We start from the raw sequence: 22,332 nt of genomic DNA, 5'->3' as shown, positions 1-22,332 counted from the left end.
ATACAAGCAGTTTACCGGCGGATTAGTAGTTAGGTGGGTGACCACTAGCGAATCCCCGCTGTCGTATGTTTTTGCCTTTTTTTGCCTTTCTGCATTTAACACGTGATCAGTCTTGGCACCTCCTACTATTGTGTAAATTTCCTGCGAAAGTTTTTCCTTATGAGAAAGTGGATACGTAATAAGAGTTCTTAAATGCGAAAAAAAGGCTACGTCCGAAAATACTTTTTGAACGAACTTGGAGGCTTGATGAAAAGATTTAATACCACTATAGGTATCGCTGTTGCGCATAGCGTTGACTAGAAGAAATCCAATGTGGTCGGTTGAGTCATGTGCAGAGTGAGTCTTCGACGCAGCTTCCAATGTGATGCAAAAGAACCACCTGGTCATTCCCCACATGCGTCAACAGCCCGGAACTCCCTCACGCTCATACTGGGCCCTCTTTCAGGGAAACACGAAAACCAACGCATCTACCTTCTCCCCAAATCCACATTGAGCACCTCCACCATATCCTCATTCTCCGCCCCCTCAAGCCCGAAAAACGGCTTAATACCCTTCTCCACGACCCCCTCCATCAACCCATTCACAAGTCCCTGCAAATCGCTTCCCGTCTGCCTAAAATCCGGAAAAGCATTGACTTCCAATAACCACGTATTCAAGCCTCCAGTCTCCTCATCCAGTCCAACCATGAAATCCAGACCAAAAACCTCAAAAGAGTTAGGCAGCGGCTGGAAATGAATGGACATCCCTCTTGCCGCAGCTTCAAACGTTGAGCCAGTAATATCGCAGATTTGCTGGAAGATTGCATCCTTCCAGTTTGATGGTACGTTTACTTTGCGCTCCGCATCCCCACCCTCACTGTTAGATGAGCCGGAGAAATCTGGCTGGGCGGGCAGACTATCCGGTAAATCCCAGAACAACCCCACCGAACCCTCTCGATCCCCGCTATCCTGTAGACAGGTGTTGGTCAAGTGGGCGCGCATAGCTTTCTGGCTATTAGGCTCGACGTCGGCGGACCAAGGGGGCAGGTAGGGGTGGGCTGCGAATAGGGCGAGCATGGGTTTGTAGACGTAGAGTTTCAGGGCGCCGGCGGCGAGGATATAGGTTCTTATGTGAAATTTTCGGAGGTCACTGGTGGGGTTGTTTGGTGGGGTAAGGAGGAGAGGCGGGTGGATGTATGGTTGAGCGATGAAATGGCGGAGTTGGGAAGTTATGATTCCGTTGTCTTCGTCTTTCTCTATTTTCAACTGTTGCGCATTGGAATCACTGCGGGCATCTTCTTCTTCATCTTCGTCGTCGCTGTCTGGATCCCACTCCTCGAATATCTCAGTAAGTTCTTGTTCACTTGAGAAGAGGCGGATACCCTGGCCTCTATCACTCATTCCCGGTTTCAAGATCCACCATTCCTTTTTGCTGGAAGAAGCGCCATCTTCATCATCACCAAGCTCTTCGTTTCGTGCCCAGCTTTCCTTCAGTTCCCACGCCTCTACTAGCGCATCGTCCAGAAATTCGGCATAGTCGACTTCGAATTCCACACTGGGCTTGACGTGCTTCTTGAGAACCGAGTCGGGGTACTTGGTAATCCAGTTGGCAATGGTAGTGCTAAGGTAATGCTTCCGGATCAATGCTTTACGAATTACGTAGGCATTGGCCAGGGAGGTAGATGAATATTCCATAAGGTGGTCGAAATCGATAGACTCATACTGAACAAACTGTAGAAGAGGGGATGAGGGAGTAGGTAGTTGGGATAGCGAAGTGATAAGTTCGTATGACGATGTAGGAAGTCGCTTTTCCAGGGCGGAGAGGATGAGGGGCTGGACGTAAAGATCTTCGTAGTTAATCAAGGCGTAAATCTTGTCGCCGATCTTAGACCCTGAAGACGCCATGCTGCCTGGCCTAAACCCCTGGACCCTTTCTTTTCCAGTGCCTTGATTTCTCTCCGGACGGCGTCGCTATGGCAACCACCTGCAAGAAAAAGGAGAGGACCTTGAAGTGGGTATCTTGCGGATAGCGTCAACGATGCGGATGCAGGGCCCAATTTTGGGTATGTGAAAAGAAAAATTGATATTGTACACTAGTGAAAATCGTTACTGTAAGGCTGTGGTGAGCCTCCATGTGGTATCCAGAGCCCAGAAAAGTCGAAATATCCGTTTTCGCTTAGCTCTAGCCAATCAGCGAGCTGTATTTGTAACGCCATACCACCATCCCCTATGATGTCGGGATATTCTTCGCACGTCAAAACGCCTTGAGAAAAATTAATCAGACAACTTCCAAATCATCATCGTCGTCGTCATCGTCGAGGGCAGCGATGAGTCCTACGTCGAGTCCGCCAAGGCTTTCTCGGCCAGGCTCACGTATGCCCTTTCCATCCAACAGTAGACGAGCCCTCTTCTTCGCAGGACTCGCCTCACGTGTGCCGCGAAATGCCGAAGGTATTACTTTCTTGGGGGACGGAATACGGCCGTATTTGAATGCCCACCCTACCGGATCGGTGGAGGTGACCGACTTGCCCGAAGCGGCTCGTTTCCGCTTGACAGGCGCCAGGGAGATGTCTTTAGACGTGCGATTGAGAAGACTTGAGAAGTCCGTCTCGGCCGGCTTGTCTAGCCTTGAGCTGGTCGAGATGAGAGAAGAAGGACGTGCTCTGGTGGGTAGGCTGGGGGTGCCAGCGCCTTTCGACCGCAAGTAATCTGCTCCAGTAGTGCCGTCTCCTATACTCCCTAGCTTCTTAGCAAGTTCACGCTCCTTCTCCCTCTCAGCCAGTTGCTTTCGAAAGCGGTCCTCGCGGCTTATTCCCCCTTCCCAGTTTTGGTGATCCCGGTCGATGAGCTTGGCAGCGCCTCCAGGTCGTGGAGCAATGTACACAGTCTCGTGTAGTTCGCGATCATGATACCTTCCTTCGCGCTTAAGCTCGTCACCTTTAGAAGCGCCGCCTCGGCCAAACATGCCAAACTTGCTGCTACTTGGGCCTCCACCAAAACCAACCATGGTGCTGACTTGCATACGGCCTTTCTTTGCCTTGTCGACCTGAAGCTGGATGTGAAACTCGCAAAACTCTGTTTTCCGGCCATCAATCCATTGGCCGCAATCCTTTCCATCTTTCCTCTTTGCGTTGCAAAAGTCCAGGTCTCGTGCTGTTCCAATTTCGAGTATGGTGTCATCCGAGCTGGTCAGCTTCAGAGAAAACTTGCCTGTATCGCGGTTCCGTGGCGGCATGATGTCGGGGTTTAAGATGGCAACAACTGTGCCGAGGGGGAGTTTCCAAAACTGGGAAAACCCGGTATCGAACAAGAATAGATCCAGCTCCCACTTGAGGTCTGTCAATTTGATCACCATGAATTTGCCGTTTTGATCTGTTGTAGATTCTTGACTGCTTTTAGTCTGATCCTTGGCGGCATTCTTGGAGTTGTGCGGTGTTGACTTGTAGCAAATGACACCTAGTACGACATAGTCGTTTTCCCAATCCGGAGGTTCGTATTCTGGTGCCTTGACCGTCTTGAGCAACTGGGGAATAGTGAGAACAGTTTTGCCTTCTAGAGTGCGTGTGACGACATTGTGTTGCATTTCGCGCGACTTCAAGTGCAGACCAGAAAAAGGCTCAAAGCTAGGGGCTTCTGAGCTGTCATCTCGGGACGAGATTTCGGCGTATCGAGAAGCGGTTGGGATTGAGCCAAAACTGGAGGAAGATGCCTTGGAAGACGAGGACACTGGGCGTGAAGCGTCGTTGCGGAAAGACAAGGTGGAGCCAGGCCGAGGGGAGGGTGGAATTCTCAAATCGACTGAACGGCTCTGAGGTCTGGTACGTCTTGAAAACGGCGGGGGCATTTCGCGCGAACTTGGTGTCTCAGAGCCTTGAGAAGAACTGGTCCTGGAAAGTGATGGTCGCTCTGCTAAGCCTTCGATGGTGTGCAAGCCGAATCCCCTGTTTCTCCTCAGCTCAGCCTTTTCCTCCCTCTCTTCGCGGTCCTTGTCCCTGTTCCTGCTTTCGGCAATGCGCTCGCTGAAAGATTTGATCTTAGGGGTCTCGCTGCCCTTGAGCGACCCCGCTCGCGCCCGCCCAGCCAGAACGCTCGAAGGCCGCTTGAGACTAATATCACGTGCCGTCAATCCTTTGTCGATGCCCAGCATGACTCGTGCAGGACTCTTTGGCTCGTCGGGTGGTGGTCGTGTTCGGGTGGGAGAGCGTGGCACCTGTACGCCCGTTTCTTGACTGCTCAAGGGCGATGGATCGGCCCTACGCATGGTGCTAGCTATGCTGGCTCGTGAGGACGCTCCATTGCGGTCAGCGTCGGCAAATTCTGCTTTCTTCTTTTGCAATGCCTTTAGTTTTAACTTTGCCTCGATGGCCTGCAACTGGAGACGCAGGGTTTCTTCGTCATCGTCGTCGCCATCGCTCGTGGGCTGGGTGTAGTCGCGCGACATGGGGCGACGCTTCGAGGGGGAGGGTGAGACGGAGTTGCGCTCGCGGCGACTCTCGTATTTTCTGCGTGCAGAGGGCGAGCTGAGCAATGCTTCCACAGACGATTGCGGAGGCCAGTTGGGTTGATTATCCTTGACTGTACGGATACGCTCAGCGCGTGTATTTACGATAGTCTCAGCGCGGATGACGCACCTTTGGCCTTTGGACTCTCGCGCACAATCATTGTTGTGGTGGTGCAGTGTTGTGAGCGTGTATCTCTCAACAGGGCCCATAGCAACACGGGCAGAATGAGGCTCTCAATGGGTGTGTGCCTGGGCGTTTGAACGTGTGAGTGTGAGCGCAAATGTGTAGCCGAAAGCCGTGGGCGTTTGTTGACACCGGGTTGCGTGGTTGACCCCAGACATGACAGTGCCTGTGGGAACGGCTTTCTCATCTAATCCGAAACTGGCGTCTTTGCAGGGGTCGCGCGTTATTTGCACGCGACGCGACTGACCACCACCACCTTAGCGCCAGGAACAGAACAGAAGATACAACCCAGATATTATAATAGACTTGATTTATACGAACATCAGACACCATTGCTGCAATGGCACGAACACGCTCAAAACCTGCCAAAGCGACACCCACAGAAACAACGCCAGAGCCCATCACATGCACCGCAAAGTCACTCCCCGCAAGTGCATCAAACCCACCCAAACTCTTTGTCTTGCCCAAGAATGCCTCTCAGGATGCGCGCATAGTCACACTGGATAATCCTGCAAACGATACACCGTCGCGCTACTTCTTTTGCCCAGAAAGGGGCTTCTACGAATTCACTCGCATTGCGGCCCCAAAGAAGGACTGCCGAAGTTGGCTCATCACAAGTAACGATGGCACTACACAAGAACAAGAGGAGAAACGAGACATAGATGCCTCAAGAATAGGCAGTGGATATGTCGCCAAAAGCGCCGATCTATTCATCGCCACGCCCATTGATCTGCTCTTCCTCATCCTGCCCGCGCTCGCACCCAAGTCAGCAAAAGACACAAAACAACACTTCCTTGCGTTCGACGACTACCTCGACACGCTCTCCTCTTCATCGCCGCACTGGAAGGCCCTTTTATCACAACATGCATCCCTAAAATCCATGCTGGAAAAGCGCATCCGCCTCATCTGCGACACTGTCGATGCTGGCGACGAAACCATGTACCGCATCTCCCTACCCAAACTCCTCGAAGTGCTCGTCGCAAAAGCCGAACGCATGATACAGCGCGGCCTCCCCGCCTCCCTCGAAGAAAAGTTCATAAAAACCGCCCTGGAAATCCCCATCATGAGCATCAAACGCGAAGAAAGCACTCTAAGCGCCGTCTCAACCAGCAACACTGAAACCGGCGAGTCAGAGAACACCATCACAACCACTACAACGACAACAACGACAACAACGCAAGAAGATACCGTCACCCCAGCCCTCACAACACCCCCAGAAATCCCCCACCTCCTCCGCCTCCGCACATCCCTCACCTACCTAACATCCTCCTACCTGCCTCCCACCCTCACATCCCTCCTGACCCCTCTCCTAACCCCACGCTTCACTCCGCTAACCACGCACCTCTCGGCCATCGCCGCTCTAAAAGCTGAGGCCGCAGCGCTCCGCAGCATAACAGACAATGTGTCGCGGAAGCGGGCGGTGCTGGAAGACGACGACAAGATGGCGGAGCGGGAGGAGAAGAAGCGGAAGAAGGAGGAGGAAGATAAGAAGAAGAAGATGGAGGGAAGGGGCATTAAGCAGTTGAAGAAGGTGGATACGAGTGGGATGAGGAAGATGAGTAGTTTTTTCACAAAAGTTGATAAGAAGAAATGATGTTTTTTTTTCTGTATTTTGGGCTTCGGGCTGGGAAGGCGAGGAGCGTATTGTATTAGTAGAACATATGTGCATTTGTATAATTAAACATTTCAAGCGGGACAGACAAGGAATATATATATCTCGATATTTTCTCATTCATCTAAACTACAAAGTCGCCTTTACTCCCCCACCGTCATTACCTTCTTATTTCCCTCGACCCTATCCAGAGGCGCCCGAGGGGGGGACTAAGACACGATCCCGCTAATTCCTAACGGTTTCCGAGTCGCAGCTCGGTTATCTATGTATGTACGCTACCTACAGTCTGCTCCCTTTCGCGCATGGGCAATCAACGAACATGGTCGGACAGCCCTCACATCTTCTTCCCCAAACATTACAGAAATTAAAAGCTCGACCTACAACACCAAAGTGGGTGGTTGCAGAGGCTACTCGAAAAAAAAAGTGCTGGCTTCTAGCTGTCAGACACTTTGTTTCCTCTTCTTTCGTAATCATGGGGGTATCCTTTTCTTTCTAGAAAGAAGGAAAAAACAAAAAGAGGTGGAGAAAAAGAGCAAGAGGAAAAGGAGAAGGCCAGGAAAACAAAAAAACAGCGCTTGCTATGCAAATATGACCAAAAGCGGGTATATGCACCAGAACATGTCAGAGACCTGACCTGATAGGTTTGAATGACCATTGCTCCGCCATCCCTGTCAACTACGCAAACTAACATCAAGACGAACGGGCTGCGTGCGGCCGTTAGACCTTGTCGATTGACAGGAAAGAGGTGGAATGCTCACTTCGAGCTCGCTTGTCGCTGGCCTCGCGTTCAAGCGGCTCCCCACTACGCTTCTTGGATGACTTGGCTGAACTGCTGGAGCTGTGTGCTGATTTGACTCGCGTCCAAGAGTCGAAAGAGATTTCTAAGTTAGAGTTAGTATTAGATAATTCAGGAGGAACAGTTGGACAAAACTTACCCTTCTTGAATTTGCGAACAGTCGGCGGCGGTGTGGTGGCTAGAGACGGTGCTTGAACGACGCTCTTGCCCTTGTTCCGGCTTGGCGTGGCAACCGTAGGCTCAATGTCGGTTGTCGCTTCCTCGTCATCGTCGTCCTCAATACCGTTCCTGCAGTTGCGCTCTTTGATCTCGGCTTGGAACAGCAGTTTTGGCTTGATAGATGACCTAGTGAGCGGACGACGGGCCTCGTGACCAATCTGGCGACGAACTCGCCTGTCATCGGCAGAGAGTTCATCTTCGTGCTCGGCATCCGAGGCGCCAGATGGGGCGTCGTCATGGAACTTGCGGAAAACCTTGCGGCCACGGAAAATGTAAACCATACCCTCGTCACGGTCAACTGCCTCCTCCATCTTGGCCGATTTCAGGTCCAGCGTCTTCTTTGTCTTTTGGGGAGCCCTCTTTGCTTTTCCCTTACCCTTGGTGGTGAGGAATGGGTTCTCTTCGGTTTGTGCACCAGGTGTGGGTATGCGCTCCTTGGAGTCCGTGTAGATGGGGATTTTCTCCGTGGTCTCATCCATGTGCTTTGCGAAACTTTCGAGAGTATACAGGTCCTTGGTCTTGCGCGATTTGCGGGGAGTTGGCATGGCCTCGTCAATGGTAGAAGGCCGGTTGGTAGGGAACAAGACCCGCGCAGTTGAACTCACGTCGTCGACGCGGCGCTTGCGGGGCGTCTTGGCTGGTGTTGGTAGCATGCCCGGCGCCATTGTTGCAGAGAAGAGAAGGCGTCGGCTTGAAGATGGTCCAGCGCAGTCGGAGTCGGAGTCGTGTAGAGTAGAGTTCAAAGGTGCGCGGCGGGTAGAGCGTGGAGAGCGGAGTTGCTGGGGTGAAGAGGGAGGCGAGAGAGCCAAGGCGTTTGCACGGACAACTGGTGACTTTGACGTAGCTGTGGGAGTCACGTCGCGCCTAGCTCGTGGGGTTGACTGCGCGTGGTGAATGTGAATGTCGCGTCGGGCGGCGACTCTGCTGGACCGACGCGGTGAAAACGGCTCGTAGTTGTCTCCATGGTGCGGTGCAGGCGGAGTGCGCAGGCGACGGGGCGGCGACGGGGTGCGCTCCATGTTGGGTGTTTGCGTGTTTGTTTATGGGGGACAGTTGCGATGTTGGTGTAGCAATGGGTATGAATAGTGGGTATCCAAAATCAAAACAAGTCAAGCGAAGCTCCAATGACACTGCGCGCACTTGTCCCAAGGCTCAACGGATGCTGTGGCGATATGCGCGGGCGTGGATGCGATAGTTGGGCTTGGTGGTGAGGGTGAGGGTGAGGGTGAGGGTGCAGTCCAAGGGCGGGTGGAGACAATGGGGGCTGCCTCAGATAGGGAAGGGTCGATGCAAGATGAAGGAAGTGACGAGGCTGGGAGATGGCGGGTGCTGTTTCTTGGCAAAGCGGTCAAGGCGAGCGCACATCAACAAACGCCCGGACCCTCCACCCCCCCGGCCTGCCCTAACCGCCTAACGCCTGCCCCGCCAACCCAAATACGTCAAACACGCCAAACACCTGTCAACTCGTCCGAAACCCTGCCAGCTCCAACAGTGCTACGTGTTCTGCTCTTCCAGGAACACGAAAGCAAGGCGGCGCACAATGGATCCACCAAATCTGGGCGCGCTGCACCTCTCCGACTCCGACACGGACGGCGACGCGTTGTTCGACACCCCCGCAGCGCGCAAAACGAACAAGACAAAAGATGTTGAAAGCGATGCAGAAGGCGTCGCCAGCTCCAGGCCACGCGCCAAAGAATCACATTATACTGCCGAAGAGGCGCGGGAGGAGGCCTTGCGCAGGGAGCTAGAGAGCATACGAAACGTGAACAAAGTCATTGAGGGTGTCATTGAGAGCCTACAAAAGGCCAAAGACAACATGGCTGTAAGGGACAAATTCGGAAGACACACAATGCTTCAGCTAACATGTTCCCAAGACCGTGGCACGCACTGTGCAAAATGCATCCACCCTACTGCAGACATGGACCCGCATCCTGTCGCAAACCGAACACAACCAACGCCTTATTCTGAACCCACAATGGCAAGGCGCCTCGCAAGATTTAGTTGATATCGAAGAAGAGCAAGCGCATCGCCAACAGGCTGCACAACGTCGCGCAGCTGAAGAGCAGGCACGGAGAGAAGCCGCAGCGAGGAAGATCGAAGAAGACCGTCAAAGGGCCGAAGCTGCAGCAAAACCAGGAACGCGGGGCAGGGGCAGAGGACGACCGCGGGGTGCTTCGACATCATCGACAGGAAATTATGTCGGAGTGGGCGGACAAGGAGGGCGAGGTATCAGCCGCAGCGATTCTACTAGGGGCAGAGCCGGTAGTGGCATAGGGCGGGGACTGCGAGGGCGGGGACGAGGTCTAGGCTGAGCACATATCCCACTAAATAGGAAAAAACATTCAAAATATTCCATCCGACCTTTCTCACCTTGGATCTTTCTACCTCGTCATATGGCAACATAGGTACGCTTGGTCTGACTCAACTCAGCACTCGCATTTGCAGTGCATCGGGCACTGGCGAATTTTGGTCATCTGGACATCTTTGAAAACGAGAGTTATAACAGCAGTCGACTCTGCGGATCTAGAGTCCAGTGTCCGTCAATGACGCTTGCGCTGATACCTGATCAACCTTGTGGCTTGTACCCTGGAGAAGAGTGCACTATCGGAACTAGGACGGTACCTGCAGCTCGCATGCTCGATGCAGTCAACGGACCGGATCTGGTGTCGTCGGATGCACTTCTCGAAATGGCTAAGCTTGGGGACCCCACTTGTCGTCAGTTGGACCCCGCTGCGCCAGTCTGAGAGATCTTGCGACTCTCCGCGAATTCAAATTGAATCCTCTTCCCTGTTTCTCAAACTTCTTGTCGCCTGATTTCCTCTGATCCTTCTTTTTTTTGTCGCTCAAGTTGCCCATCAAACCACGTCCACATTGGCCAACATGGAGGTTCCAACGGCATCGTCGCTACGCGACATTTATCCAGAGGACGCGCTCCCAGTCGAGACCAAGCGATGGGACAGCTTGCTAGCCAGATTCAAGGATCTTTATGGCAAGCAGGCCGACTTCGTTGCCAGGAGTCCCGGTCGCGTGAATATTATTGGCGAGGTAAATACCATGGTAAAACTTTCCATGGTTGGTGGCTCATGGTACATAGCACATTGATTACTCTCTCTACGAGGTACTACCAATGGCCATCACGGCCGACTTCATCATGGCAGTTGCCGTCCGACCATCTGATGAGAAGCCCCGTGTACGCATTGCAAACCTCAACTCAGAGAAATTTCCCACGCGCGAGTTCGACATCCCCGAAGGAGAGATTCCGATTAATGCGACAGAACATGAGTGGACCAACTACTTCAAGTCTGGTCTCAAAGGTGTAACACAGCTTCTGCACAAGAAGCGTGGTAAATTCACGTCAGTTGGAATGGACATTGTATGCGACGGAACTGTCCCAAGCGGTGGTGGTCTCTCAAGTTCGGCCTCCGTTGTCTGTACGAGTGCATTGGCTGTGTTGAGCGCGAATGGCGAACAAAACATTGACAAGACTGAATTGTGCGAGCTTGCGATTGTATCTGAGCGTTCAGTCGGTGTCAACTCCGGAGGGTAAGCAAATACCCCGGTTTGTTATCTTCATAACTAACGCGTTTCAGCATGGATCAAGCAGCATCAGTCTTCTCTCTGCGCGGCTCTGCCCTCTATGTTTCATTCAAACCCAGCCTCAAGTGCACAAATATTGAATTCCCACAAACCGATCCAGAGCTTGCCTTTGTCACAGCTCAGAGTTTTGTTGCAGCGGATAAACATGTCACAGCCCCAGTCTGCTATAACCTGCGTGTAGTGGAGTGCACTCTCGCAGCAGTTTTCCTAGCAAAGGCATTCGGCCTGAAGAAGGACCTCCCAACAGACTCCTCACCACTAGGAGTCAGCCTACGCGGCTTCCACGACACTTACTTCGAAGACAAAGAAGGCGTAGCCGATAACACCAAAATCTCCGTCTCCGAGTTTGAGAGCCAACTTACAAAGTTGATCCAGCACACAGAAAACTATCTCCCACAAGAAGACGGCTACACCCGCGACCAAATCAGCGGCCTCCTCGGCATCTCCGTCGACGAGCTAAACCAGCGCTACATGTCCAAATTCCCCGTCCGCGCAGACAAATTCATGCTTCGCCAGCGCGCCCTACACGTCTTCACTGAGGCCCTCCGCGTCATCAAGTTCCGCTCGCTTCTTGCATCCCCACCCTCAAAAGACAAGGACTACCTCCAATCTCTTGGCGACCTCATGAACACAACTCAAGACTCGTGTCGCGAGATTTACGACTGCAGCTGTCCCGAGCTCGACGAGCTATGCGACTTGGCGCGTGCGGCGGGCTCGTGTGGTAGTCGCCTCACGGGCGCGGGCTGGGGTGGATGCAGTGTGCATCTTGTGCCCAAGGATAAGGTCGAGGCTGTGAAGAAGGCATGGATCGAGAAGTATTACAAGAAGAAGTTTCCGGATATCACGGAGGAGAAGCTGGCGCAGGCGATTGTGGTTAGTGAGCCTGGAAGTGGAAGTATGCTGTTCAAGGTTACGGGCGAGAAACTTGCTTAGATCCTAACTTTGCAGCTGTGAATGTATATGGTTGGGTTTGAGAAACAGGCCAGTGATTTATATGCTGGTACTTCACACACTCTAGGTGTGTTGCTTGAGGAAAAAGAGGTTATATAGGCTTCATTCAAAGCTAAGAGGAATTGAATTTTTTGCCTAGATATATCAGTTTGACATCTACACATGACTCGGTCCAGTCATCACTTCAATTACTTTCACCCTTACGGTATTCACTTACCTGTATTTTCCATATGATATAAACATGCTGCTGTTCACACTCTCAAACACGACCATCACGACATACCTGCAAACAGTCGATACAAGTACCTCTAAGACTCTGCAATTCCACCTTTCAAGTGTGTATTCCTCATCCACAACCACGTATTCTCTTCCCCTCTTCCTTTTTTTCTTCCCCACTTTTTCTGCGCCGATATGGCTAGACGCCGCAGCAAGAAAAAGTCGCGAAAGCCACGGGTCCGCACCGAGTCTAGTGGGAACGATACTCCCCTTTCTCCGCAGCATGTCGATGCGAGAACGAATAATCGGCGGTCTCGAGGCGCGAGTGAGCATATATACGGGCAGAGCTCGTATACTGGATCTAGCGCAGAACTTGGGGTACGGGCATGTACGAATTTGGATCAAGGTTTCAGCGAGGAAAGCATACGGCGCCAACTTGGGTTTGTGGGCGGTAACCCAGCACGGACGAATCCGTCAATGCACAGGACATGGGACGAAAGTGGGGTGGATTCGTGGTGGTATGCATGCGGCTCTTATGTGTCGACGAGCGGTATAGCTCTATCATCCACTTCTGGCGAGCAGGAGACATGGCAGGATTGTGTGTATCAAGGCGCATTTCTGCATGGTGATGTTGCTGCGGCTCAGAGAGATGCGGAAGGCATGGTTTTTGGGACGTCATCTTGCGGATCTGTAGCGAAGCGGGGAGAGGGGGAGCCGCAGTGGGATGTTAATGCGTATTTTGCGCCGCTAGATACGCGTCATATGCAGATGGTGAAGAGGGGAAAGGGGAGGGCAAGAGACGAGTGGGAGTGTGACTTTTGCGGACTCGAGTGTTTTTGCTGGGGTCTGACGGACGGAGTAACAGACGAAGAGGCGGTGTCCTTGTAGGCGGACTAATTGGCGGGATGGGATTTGGGTGGCATATTGAGAGGCGTTGCTGAGTGGCCAGATTTGCAGTCGTTGGCATTGAAAGGGAACTATGCCGACTGACGTTCCAAGTTGGTTGACGGCGTTCGGTACCCCGTCTCGGAAAATGTCAAGCGGAGCATGGTGGTGTTCGTCCAAGAAACATGAAGCATCCAACGAATATGAGTGCTCTGGATGCCCCTTTTTATGTACTTACTTTGTGCTATTGTGCCAGCTTGCGCCGTTCTGCGTAGACGGACAAGCATCCTATCCACGTGATTTTGCATGCGGCTAAAGCGAAGTAAATAGATGCCCTCTTCGTCCCGCGCGGAAGCAACTCCATTGCTACCCATCCGTATTACCGAGGCCGTGCTCCTGGGAAATGGATATGACGCGCACGCCTTATGACGAACGAAGCTATCGCCCGCTACCGTTTGCAGATAACCTCATCCGGTCTGTTTAGCTTGACCCGAAGATAAGCTCGCTGGGGAGCCGGTATGCTGAGAAGCTGAAGCTCGCTCGTTGATGGCTGTGCCCCTATTGGCAGCTAATCCGATGAACCCCCTTGCTTTCGGCCGTAGGACGTCGCGTGTCTGTGCAATGTATATATGCAGTACATCTTCCTCCCTCGCAATTGTCTTCTCAGCCCACAAGTGAGGCGGACCCCCCTAGCTGCTGAGCTGGTGTTATTGTTGCAGGGTTTGTCAACCCACTCTTTCAGGGTCGAATGACCACATCCCATGCCGCGCCCGTTTCCGAGACCCACTGTTCTGAGATCACCAAGCATCCACGTGCAGTTTGTAGCCACAATCGGTAAGCTCATCGTAAGACAAAAGGTGGCAGTTCGAGCCCATGAACTTCGACAGGGGTCTCGCCCTGAATCCTTTAAGAGAAGGATATTCTCTTCGCCTGCGAATGCGTTGATCTAACGAAGAAGCAAGACTCAGTCGTCGACCTATTTCGCTGGGGGCCTGAAGGATAGCTTTCTGCCAGTGGGTAATGCGAATCGACCTGAGCAAATCGGCCGACCGTGATGCTCCCACATCATGGTATGTAGTCGTATTAAGCACTGGTAGTTCTCGACCCATGATCCATCCTGGTGGGTGTCGGTATAGTGAAGGCGAGGGCGGAAGAAGAAGTGGGGGATCCTCAAACCAAAAGGAAGGAACCATGACCCTTCGACCATTAGCTAATAATTAACAGTGGGGGGAAGATCTATGCAGCAGCTCTATACCCAAATGGGTTAAATACACGTCATTTTGCGGTAACTAGTAGACTGCATGTTTGGACGTAGCACGTCGGTGCAGGTACTGTAAATGAGACGGCGTACATGCCAGGTATGTTGAGTATTGAGACTAGGATCACCAGGCAATATTTCCTTCACGGTGTCGATGCTAACGTCTGTAGCTTGTGCTACAGCTTATAAAAAGTTAGTTTCTGTCACGAGTACTTTGCTTGAAGATGTCAGCGTGAAGGGCTCGATAGTGAGAGTATGGATGAAAACGATACCAAAGATGATCATCAGGACGGTGTATCACCACAGCGAAGATACATGGAAGTGCCGGGAGGTTTGCGTCCAAATTTTGCGCATAAACATTGAGGTCGACGCATTCATCAGTCTAGACGTCTGGTAGGCGTTCCAGACTGAGACAGGATGACTATCCAGCGCAGTATGCACTTTCGACCAGGGCCATGCGCATCCCCAAACCATCTAGCACTGTTCAATCCAAAACACCCAGTATCTATGATCAGCTAATGTTTTGCAGAAATCACAAAAGTGATACTCCTGTGGAGAAGATAGTGATTAGAACGACAGGATACAATACAGCCAGCAGGAGAAGATTGTATTCTTTACAACAGCAATCAACGCATACATACCTCTTCGCAACGGTTCCCAACCTCTAACTATCATTTGGCTCGTCAAGAAAGGAGTACAAATGAAAAAGAAATTTTGATGTTCATACCCCTTTGTTTACGGTATTCTATCTGATTACCAAATGGTTTCAATGTCGCTTCCGATCCGCTTCCGGACCGCTTCCGCAATATCCACCGCTTCGAGCTAGTTGAGGATGTGCCGCGGTATCCCGACGACTCTTACAGGGAAAAGAATACAAGCAGGCTTATGACGACAAAGCGTCCTGCGGATCAATGATGCCGACTTCTGTATCGGGAAATTCATGCTCCATCTTTCGATTCTTCGGTACCGATGTAGAATAGAATGTCCGGCCGATTCAAAACGTCATGATTCAAATTGCAGGTGTCCCCGTCATGTATATTCGCAGGAAATTGACTTCTCTGTTCATCCTGCAGAGCCCAAGTATACCGTTATATTTGAAGAAACGCTCCCCACACGCCCCTTCGAGACTTAACCCAGCATAGGAAAGGCCACTACCAAAATACTTTCCGACGTTTTACGAACAGCTCACAATGTTTGCGCATACAGAGCAAGTTACTTGACAGGGCAGATCACATCCCAGGGCGGTTGCTGTATCGCTGCAAAGAATAGCTAAGACCTATTTGCCCGGGTAGCCGAGAAGGACAGATCGTGTAATCACGGGCCTACGATCCTCGCCAGGACATTTTCGAATCACGTCAAGTGCCGAAGCAATCATGCTAAACGTACTTGCGATGCATCTCGGTTAGAAGGCAACCTTGGGCCCAGGCAAATCGGAAGAGATGGAATTATGCCCAGAACGGATCAAAGCTCGCCTCTCTGAGGCAGACGGAATAATAGACCCGAAGACTCAAGCCGTCCCTCTTTGCATCCGACTGGCTCAGACGGCTGGACTTGCTCAAATGGCTGGACTTGCAGATACCTTCTCTGATAAGAAATGGAGGCATTCCCATCGACCCTCTGGATTGGACCGATTTCCCAACTCGGAAGTCAGTACCCGTCGACCGCTCTTTTACGATTTTGGTGAGGCTCGGAGATGTTTTGTGAGCAATCAGAACATGTCATGACAATGCATGGAGAACATGTGACAGGAGCACAGACTTTGAACGCAGCCCTCGAGCGCATCTATCTAAGGCTTTATGAAGAGAATCTCGCGCTTGGGAGCTTTTGTCGAAGATTACGCACACAACGCCTGTATTGAAGCCACGTGTGTCAATGCTGCACAATCTTGGGTATTCGATTAGCCGTGATCAAGTACCGAAGATTCTCGAAGAGAGCGCGTGTAAAGTAAAGTCAGACAGATGAACCACTATAGCATCGTGGCTTGGTAATTGGCGGCGAGATATGCTGTGAAAGAAGCACCCTCTACTCCCTGTCAGGGGCTATCTACCGGGCTTTTTCTAGTACAAAGCAACGACTGCTGGGGTTTCAGAGCCGTTTGGACACGTCAGTAAGTCTGCAAATTCAACTCAATATTTTCGATCCAAGATCGGATCAATGGTTGACAATGATTATTAGCACAGCCTCTCATGAATGTCACGTCAAGCGCCATGTGCGAAGCTTCTCGGTCCAACCACTGCAAAGCAATTGTTCCAGATTCCAATCACCCTTTCCGAGTTTCCGTTGTCAAGGCATCCCGGTCCTGACGTCAATTTTAACGAACGCTATGCACTCCCGAGATCTATTCTATGCCTAGAAACGGGCCGCAGGAATATTGCTCAACGTTTGTGTCGAGCGGCTCATCTCAGAGAGAAGGTCGGGGAAGCACATCATTTCGGGCAAGGTTTCTTGGCTTCTAGTGGCCGTGTCGATGGGAGTAAGATGCAGGCATTCTTGCCACGCAAGTACTGCTTCTTGGTGCTCGAACAAGCACTGCATCTACAATCGCAATAGGGAAGGTATCGTGACGGCGTTGGCGAGACAGGGTACAATAGCGGATTCGATGACAAGCTCAAATTGGCAGGTGTTTCCGTTTGGTTGATGGAAAAAGGCGATGCGGAAGCAAGCGCTTCAGCTAGGGATCCAGGTTTGACCAAAACGGCCGAAAAGGCGCTATTCCTGAGGGAAAAAACACCGAACGCCAATGCACTTCACGTGTAATTCGTCACCGCCCAACGCGTGTGCCCGATTTCCATATGTTTGTGCTGCTACATGATCTTAACTAAGAGCAGCGCCTTGGTATGGCGATCACGCTGTGAATGGTCCACACCATAAGCGGCACGTAGCGGAACATCAGGCCGACAGCCACCAGTTTTGAAACCAAGACTCGGTTATGACGTTTTGGAATAGGTCTAAGATTTCGCATCCTCGCAGTTCATCCCCCGCAATGGGTACAGTGAATATAAAAAAGCGGGGTCGTTGCAGGGACCAGGACACCGTGCTCTGAAATGCTCGCATCCATGTTGCCTCAAGTATCCGCTATAGTCTCTGCCCCTGGGACACTATTGATGATTCTATCTGGCCGGCCATCTCGTGTGTGTGTGCACGCTCAAAATATCCAAGATGCTCAAGACATTCGAAGGCAGTACTATGAAGGAGGTCCCGGAAAACATTGACAAGTCATCACAACCACCACCTCCGCCTTACGTGGCCAACCCATCGGCTTTACCCGATCCCCCTCGCCGCCGCCAAAGACGCAGTTGTGATGCGTGTCGACGCAGCAAAAGAGCTTGCGATGCAGAAAGGTTTGCTGACTTTACAGGCCAATCCTGTTCGAACTGCCTCCGAAAAAACCAGGCCTGCACTTTCAACTGGTTGAAAGCCACCACCAACTCAAATCAGGAACCTCAACGAAAGAGGACAAGATCTGGGACTCAAAGTAGTAATGACAGCATCGAAGGATCCACGGCTCAGCATCACGGCTTCCAGGGCAAGGCTAGTTTTGAGGTAGCTGACCGGAGAAGACGCTGGGCAAAGTCTTTCGGGGAGGAGGAGGATCAAGAAGATGACTCAAACAACACGCTGCCCGATGATTTAGATAACGAGATGAGCGGGTCAAGTTATGCTGGCGATCTGGTACCAGTGCGGTCACGCAAGAGCCATGGACGAGGCCCGTTCTCGTCATCACACTCTCAACGATCCTCATTCGATGAACGGTTTAGAGACAAGCGGCCGATGGGTGAGGGTTCGTTTCAGTTCAAAGACACGCTCCTAGGGGAAAGAAGTTCACGTGGTTTCGTAACTAACGGCCTACTTCGGATTTACAACGACAGCATGGAAAACGCCCTTTCATGCTGGCTGACCGAGCACAACTGTCCGTACACACTACAGAAACACAAGCCTTCTATCCTATCAGCAGGAAGAACAAACAGGGAATGGGGCTCGACATGGGGAAACCGAATGTACAACCGCGTCATCCAGCTTGACAGAGCATACAACTCCATTCGTATACGAGCCTTGACGGCCGAGGAAGAGCGCACAGCTTCCAAGGCACTCAATATGGCTGTCGTGGCCTTTGCATCGCAATGGGCTCAAGCAGGTGACCGAGGTTCGCGGGCTCCGCCAACAGACTACAACTTTTCAACGGACGAATTCCCAGAGTCGAACTACTTTGAGCGATCTATGCAAGAAGGTCTGTGGCACCAGACATCCCAGATACTGCACCGTGCAGCTGGCATCGATTCGTTCCGCGTCGTCTTCGCAATGATCATCTTCTCGCTCACGCAGCGGCCTCTCGATATATCCCGCCCATTTCCGTACAGCGTGTCCCAGCTGAAAGCCAAGTACGAATACTTCAAGAGCATTATACAAGATGATGAAGCACCAATATTTCTTGAACTAGCATTACGCCAGATGATGGCTCAGCGACGCACACTGGAGCGTGCAGAACAAGCCATGCCTAGAACCGCAGAGGGAGAGTTCCAAGACCCTCTCGGACAAGAGGACCGCGACACATTCAATCTGCTGTACTGGCTCGGCGTCATGTTCGACACGCTATCAGCTACAATTTCAGAACGTACAGTAGTCGTCGACGACGAAGACTGCGAACTCCCTCGACCAGAGAGCCGCAAACCCGCACAGCCCACTCCTCCCGCCGCCGCCACATCAGCCTCGACTGCATGGCCAGTAATACCAAACATGTTTAACACCCAGTTTCATCCTGTGCCCCCAGACGCCACCATGGATGCCCTGACTGTGGACAGTGAAGCGTCCAAGAACCCAGAAGACAACAAAGTATGGGGCAACTTGTTTATGCGCAGCTCAGACTCGCAAGCAGACCCCGAAGCAACGAGATGGCCGTGCAGTTACAAACTAGCAGCTTCAACACTGAGTTCCGCCGCGCCGGTAAAAGTGCTATTGTATCGACGGGTATCCCAGATTCAAACGCTTGTCTCGCGACGAGCGTCAGCAGATAAAATAGAAGTAAGTCAATCCCCCCCCATTCAAAGAACCTTGGAGAATTTAATTTATTTCCACAATCCATCATCCTTCTCCGACATATCTTCAAGATTGCCATACTGACAACAGAAACAACAGTCCGCCATCAACGCCGCCTTCCAAGTATACACGCATTGGTCCCGCACCTACGCCCCCTTCATCTCAGACTGCATAGCCCACCACGCCACACTCCCTACGCGTATTCAATCCTGGTACATTCTCCTCGCAGGCCACTGGCACCTCGGCATCTTCCTCCTCTCAGACCTCTTGCATACAATCGACACTGCAGCCTTCTCGCTCCCCAACGAGCGCGCCTGCCGCCTCGCTGCCAACCTCGTGGCTACGCTGCGTCGTCAAAACGCGTTCGCAGTTGCGGATCTGAGTCTCGCGAGTATACATTCGTCGACACAGAGCGAAGAAGACCTTGCGAATGCAGCTGCTGCAGCTGCAGGTGTGCCACGCAGTGAATTCCACTTTGCGCTCGGTGAAGCAGCGTTATTGACGGAACCCTGGACTATCGTCTTCGTCCGCTCCCTATGTAGAGCAGGTTACATACTCGTTTCCATTGCTGCCTCGACGGATTCCACGCGTGACGAACGCGAGCAAGCGCGGTCGCGGTGCGGGGATTGCATAGAAGGACTCTGGTATCTCGGCCGGAAATCCGACATGGCGTTCCTGGCGGCCCGGTGTCTGAGCAGTATGCTCGATGATGCGGTTATGGAGATGGGAGGGGGACGAAGCGCAGCGGCGACAGCGACGACGACGACGACGGCGGCGACAACGGAGGATGAAGACGAAGGAGGACACACGACTGCGAGTGAGAAGAGTTCTACCCCTGGTGTTTCTGGCACTGCACCCATGTCCATAGCCACAGCGGATTCTACTCTGTTCTTTCAAAACTGGGGGTTGGATGATATCATGGGTGATACTACTCACTCACACACTCAAAGTCATGCCGCTGGACCATCATCACCATCATCAGGCCAACAACAACAACAACAACAACAACAACAACAACAACAACAACAACAACAACAACAACAACAACACCAACCTCCCAACTACTCCCATCCTCCTCCCCCTCCGTCCAGCAGCTACCAAGGCTCTGTTGCGACTAGCTACCCAGACTCAGAAGCTCAGCTTCCGCTGGCTGATAGCGATATCTTGGACTTCCAGGCGCCATTGGATTTGGATGGGTCCGGGGTCTGGGATTTTAATATGCACTCGTAGGCATTGTTTGGATTGATTGACTGAGGGTTTCTGGGACATGTAGATTGATGATGACTGATGATTGGAAATGAAATGAATGAATGAACGACTGACTTAAGACGTGACTTTTTTTTCTCTCTTAATTCTTTAGTTGTGCACGTTTTTGATTGAACTGAGTGATAAGTCAGTGCAGAATATTGCCTTGTAGATCAGCTCGGTCTTTTTTTTCTTCTCAATATCTTTTGGCCTCTGAAATCTAGGAACATGTACGGACAGACCAGGTCTTCTCCTGGTCAATGCTGAGCAGCCCTCCTCGAGGGCCGTATTGGTAAAAGGAGGCTGACTTGTAGTTTGGCCGAAGTGTGAACAAGGCACAAAGCTCTGTCGGGTTACTTGCAATAAAAATCACATTCCCTCTTAAGAATCAAGTCTTCGGTCCACCATGACCAGTGCTGAATCCTATTGGCGACATAAGTTGGTGATAAAGAATACTACCTCATGGCGGACACATCGACGAAAACATGTAATGAGAGGCACGGCTTGCATTTGAAAAACTAGGTATCATTCACATGCTGTCAACCTTAGACAGACCTAACCGTGACGCCGCCCATGCTGGGATTGCCCACACTGGGAACACCCATGCTGGCAATGCCCATTGCCGTATCATAATCCTGACTTTTATAGTGTCGTAAGCCATAGCAAAGAACCACGCGGTCGCTTTACCAGCGAGTAGCTTATTTCTTCTTGGCTTCAGCCTCCTCAGCCTTGGCCTTGGCGCGCTTCTCGCGGGCACCGACGTAGCGGGCCTCGGCGCGGGAGTCACGGAGCTTCCTGTAGGCGTTCTCGGTAGCCTCGTAGTTGCTGATGGGGCCCTCCTCGAACTGGATGGTGTTCTTGATGGGGAAAACGGCAGAGGTGTTGCTGACGAGGTTGTCACCGCTCTTAGCAGCCTTGACGTCCTCGGCGGAGGCGTCACCGTTCTTGGTCTTGCCGTTGCGGCGGGGGAAGAGAATGAGACGCTTCCTGTACTCCTGGAGGCGCTCGACGTTGGCCTTGAGGCCCTCCTCGGAAAGGTTCTGGCGGCGGGGGTCGACAGAGATACCGATGGTGCGGGCAAACTTGCGGGGGATACCGGCAGCTGCAGAAGTTAGTAGTGCTCAACGTAGTTGAAAAAGATTATTTACCCTTCAACTCAGCAAGAGAGAAACCACGGCCGGGGCGGACACGGCGGTTGTACTTGATGGCTACTACAGTTAGCAATTTTGTCAAAGTGTATTGGGCGGAGAATAATTACTTGGGCAGCGGACGACGGGCCTCAACTTGTCAACAGGCCTGGGGGCGACCTTCGCAGCCTTGGCAACACGAGCATTGCGTCTGGACTTCTTCTTTCCAGGCTGTTTGCAATGTCAGAAATCTGTACACAGGCGCCACTACTCTCAGCGAGGTGAGAGGGGAATTACCTGGTCGAAGTGCACGCGGACGTAGCGTTGCCTGTCTCGCAATTAGTTTACTGAAATAATGCAGCAATTTTCCCATCTCTTCAACATACCAGTCCTTGTGGAAGTGATTCTTCTGAATCTGCTGGTTGTGCTTGATCGCCATTGTATCGGATTGTCTATTCTTGAATCAGCCCTCTGTCGTCCAACTGCGCTTTTTCGTATCGCGTGTCGCGTTGACAATTGAATGCTGCGATTGCTCTCGATGCGATGCGGGAATGGCTAACGTACCTCGACGGCGGACCTGGTGGTTAGTTAATCGTACGGCTGTCGGGGAAAGAAATCTCGACAATCCTCGAATTTTCGAGGTGCCGCTTAGCGTGCGCGAGGCGAGCTGGCGGAAAAGCGTTTCGCCGACGCTAGTAAGTGGGTCGACGAGACGGCGCGCATTCTTCG

General features: G+C 52.0%; 10 protein-coding genes across 10 annotated transcripts; 5 read left to right on the top strand and 5 right to left on the bottom strand.

Annotated features, from left to right (window-relative positions):
* COCMIDRAFT_90333 (uncharacterized protein) lies at positions 1 to 288 on the bottom strand (the record flags this gene model as incomplete). The annotated part of the gene is made up of 1 exon (XM_007687944.1): positions 1 to 288. A coding segment is annotated over one exon (288 nt), but the record flags the coding sequence as incomplete, so codon positions are not given.
* Positions 289 to 467: 179 nt separating this feature from the next.
* Positions 468 to 1,883, bottom strand: COCMIDRAFT_24749 (uncharacterized protein; the record flags this gene model as incomplete). Its single annotated transcript, XM_007687886.1, has 1 exon — positions 468 to 1,883. One exon carries the CDS (start codon positions 1,881 to 1,883, stop codon positions 468 to 470), a length of 1,416 nt encoding a protein of 471 aa, XP_007686076.1.
* Positions 1,884 to 2,256: 373 nt separating this feature from the next.
* On the bottom strand, positions 2,257 to 4,640 carry COCMIDRAFT_90159 (uncharacterized protein; the record flags this gene model as incomplete). Its single annotated transcript, XM_007687943.1, has 2 exons — positions 2,257 to 4,553; positions 4,610 to 4,640. The coding sequence occupies 2 exons, from the start codon at positions 4,638 to 4,640 to the stop codon at positions 2,257 to 2,259; spliced, it is 2,328 nt and encodes a 775-aa protein (XP_007686133.1).
* A 363-nt stretch (positions 4,641 to 5,003) lies between these two features.
* COCMIDRAFT_3682 (uncharacterized protein) lies at positions 5,004 to 6,257 on the top strand (the record flags this gene model as incomplete). Its single annotated transcript, XM_007687876.1, has 1 exon — positions 5,004 to 6,257. One exon carries the CDS (start codon positions 5,004 to 5,006, stop codon positions 6,255 to 6,257), a length of 1,254 nt encoding a protein of 417 aa, XP_007686066.1.
* Positions 6,258 to 6,992: 735 nt separating this feature from the next.
* On the bottom strand, positions 6,993 to 8,309 carry COCMIDRAFT_90175 (uncharacterized protein; the record flags this gene model as incomplete). The annotated part of the gene is made up of 2 exons (XM_007687942.1): positions 6,993 to 7,156; positions 7,211 to 8,309. The coding sequence occupies 2 exons, from the start codon at positions 8,307 to 8,309 to the stop codon at positions 6,993 to 6,995; spliced, it is 1,263 nt and encodes a 420-aa protein (XP_007686132.1).
* Positions 8,310 to 8,830: 521 nt separating this feature from the next.
* Positions 8,831 to 9,602, top strand: COCMIDRAFT_90199 (uncharacterized protein; the record flags this gene model as incomplete). Its single annotated transcript, XM_007687941.1, has 2 exons — positions 8,831 to 9,112; positions 9,165 to 9,602. 2 exons carry the CDS (start codon positions 8,831 to 8,833, stop codon positions 9,600 to 9,602), a joined length of 720 nt encoding a protein of 239 aa, XP_007686131.1.
* Positions 9,603 to 10,170: 568 nt separating this feature from the next.
* COCMIDRAFT_90323 (uncharacterized protein) lies at positions 10,171 to 11,820 on the top strand (the record flags this gene model as incomplete). Its single annotated transcript, XM_007687940.1, has 3 exons — positions 10,171 to 10,335; positions 10,385 to 10,833; positions 10,881 to 11,820. 3 exons carry the CDS (start codon positions 10,171 to 10,173, stop codon positions 11,818 to 11,820), a joined length of 1,554 nt encoding a protein of 517 aa, XP_007686130.1.
* Positions 11,821 to 12,249: 429 nt separating this feature from the next.
* COCMIDRAFT_24743 (uncharacterized protein) lies at positions 12,250 to 12,942 on the top strand (the record flags this gene model as incomplete). The annotated part of the gene is made up of 1 exon (XM_007687885.1): positions 12,250 to 12,942. The coding sequence occupies one exon, from the start codon at positions 12,250 to 12,252 to the stop codon at positions 12,940 to 12,942; it is 693 nt and encodes a 230-aa protein (XP_007686075.1).
* Positions 12,943 to 17,968: 5,026 nt separating this feature from the next.
* COCMIDRAFT_90222 (uncharacterized protein) lies at positions 17,969 to 20,461 on the top strand (the record flags this gene model as incomplete). Its single annotated transcript, XM_007687939.1, has 2 exons — positions 17,969 to 19,216; positions 19,331 to 20,461. The coding sequence occupies 2 exons, from the start codon at positions 17,969 to 17,971 to the stop codon at positions 20,459 to 20,461; spliced, it is 2,379 nt and encodes a 792-aa protein (XP_007686129.1).
* A 713-nt stretch (positions 20,462 to 21,174) lies between these two features.
* On the bottom strand, positions 21,175 to 22,042 carry COCMIDRAFT_90239 (uncharacterized protein; the record flags this gene model as incomplete). The annotated part of the gene is made up of 5 exons (XM_007687938.1): positions 21,175 to 21,578; positions 21,625 to 21,684; positions 21,735 to 21,834; positions 21,901 to 21,931; positions 21,990 to 22,042. 5 exons carry the CDS (start codon positions 22,040 to 22,042, stop codon positions 21,175 to 21,177), a joined length of 648 nt encoding a protein of 215 aa, XP_007686128.1.
* Between the last annotated feature and the right edge of the window lie 290 nt (positions 22,043 to 22,332).

This window comes from Bipolaris oryzae (genome assembly GCF_000523455.1).
Source record: "Bipolaris oryzae ATCC 44560 unplaced genomic scaffold scaffold_35, whole genome shotgun sequence".
Lineage (NCBI taxonomy): Eukaryota > Fungi > Ascomycota > Dothideomycetes > Pleosporales > Pleosporaceae > Bipolaris > Bipolaris oryzae.
The sequence above is the reverse complement of the archived record's forward strand: the minus strand, read 5'-3'. Positions and strand labels throughout refer to the sequence as shown.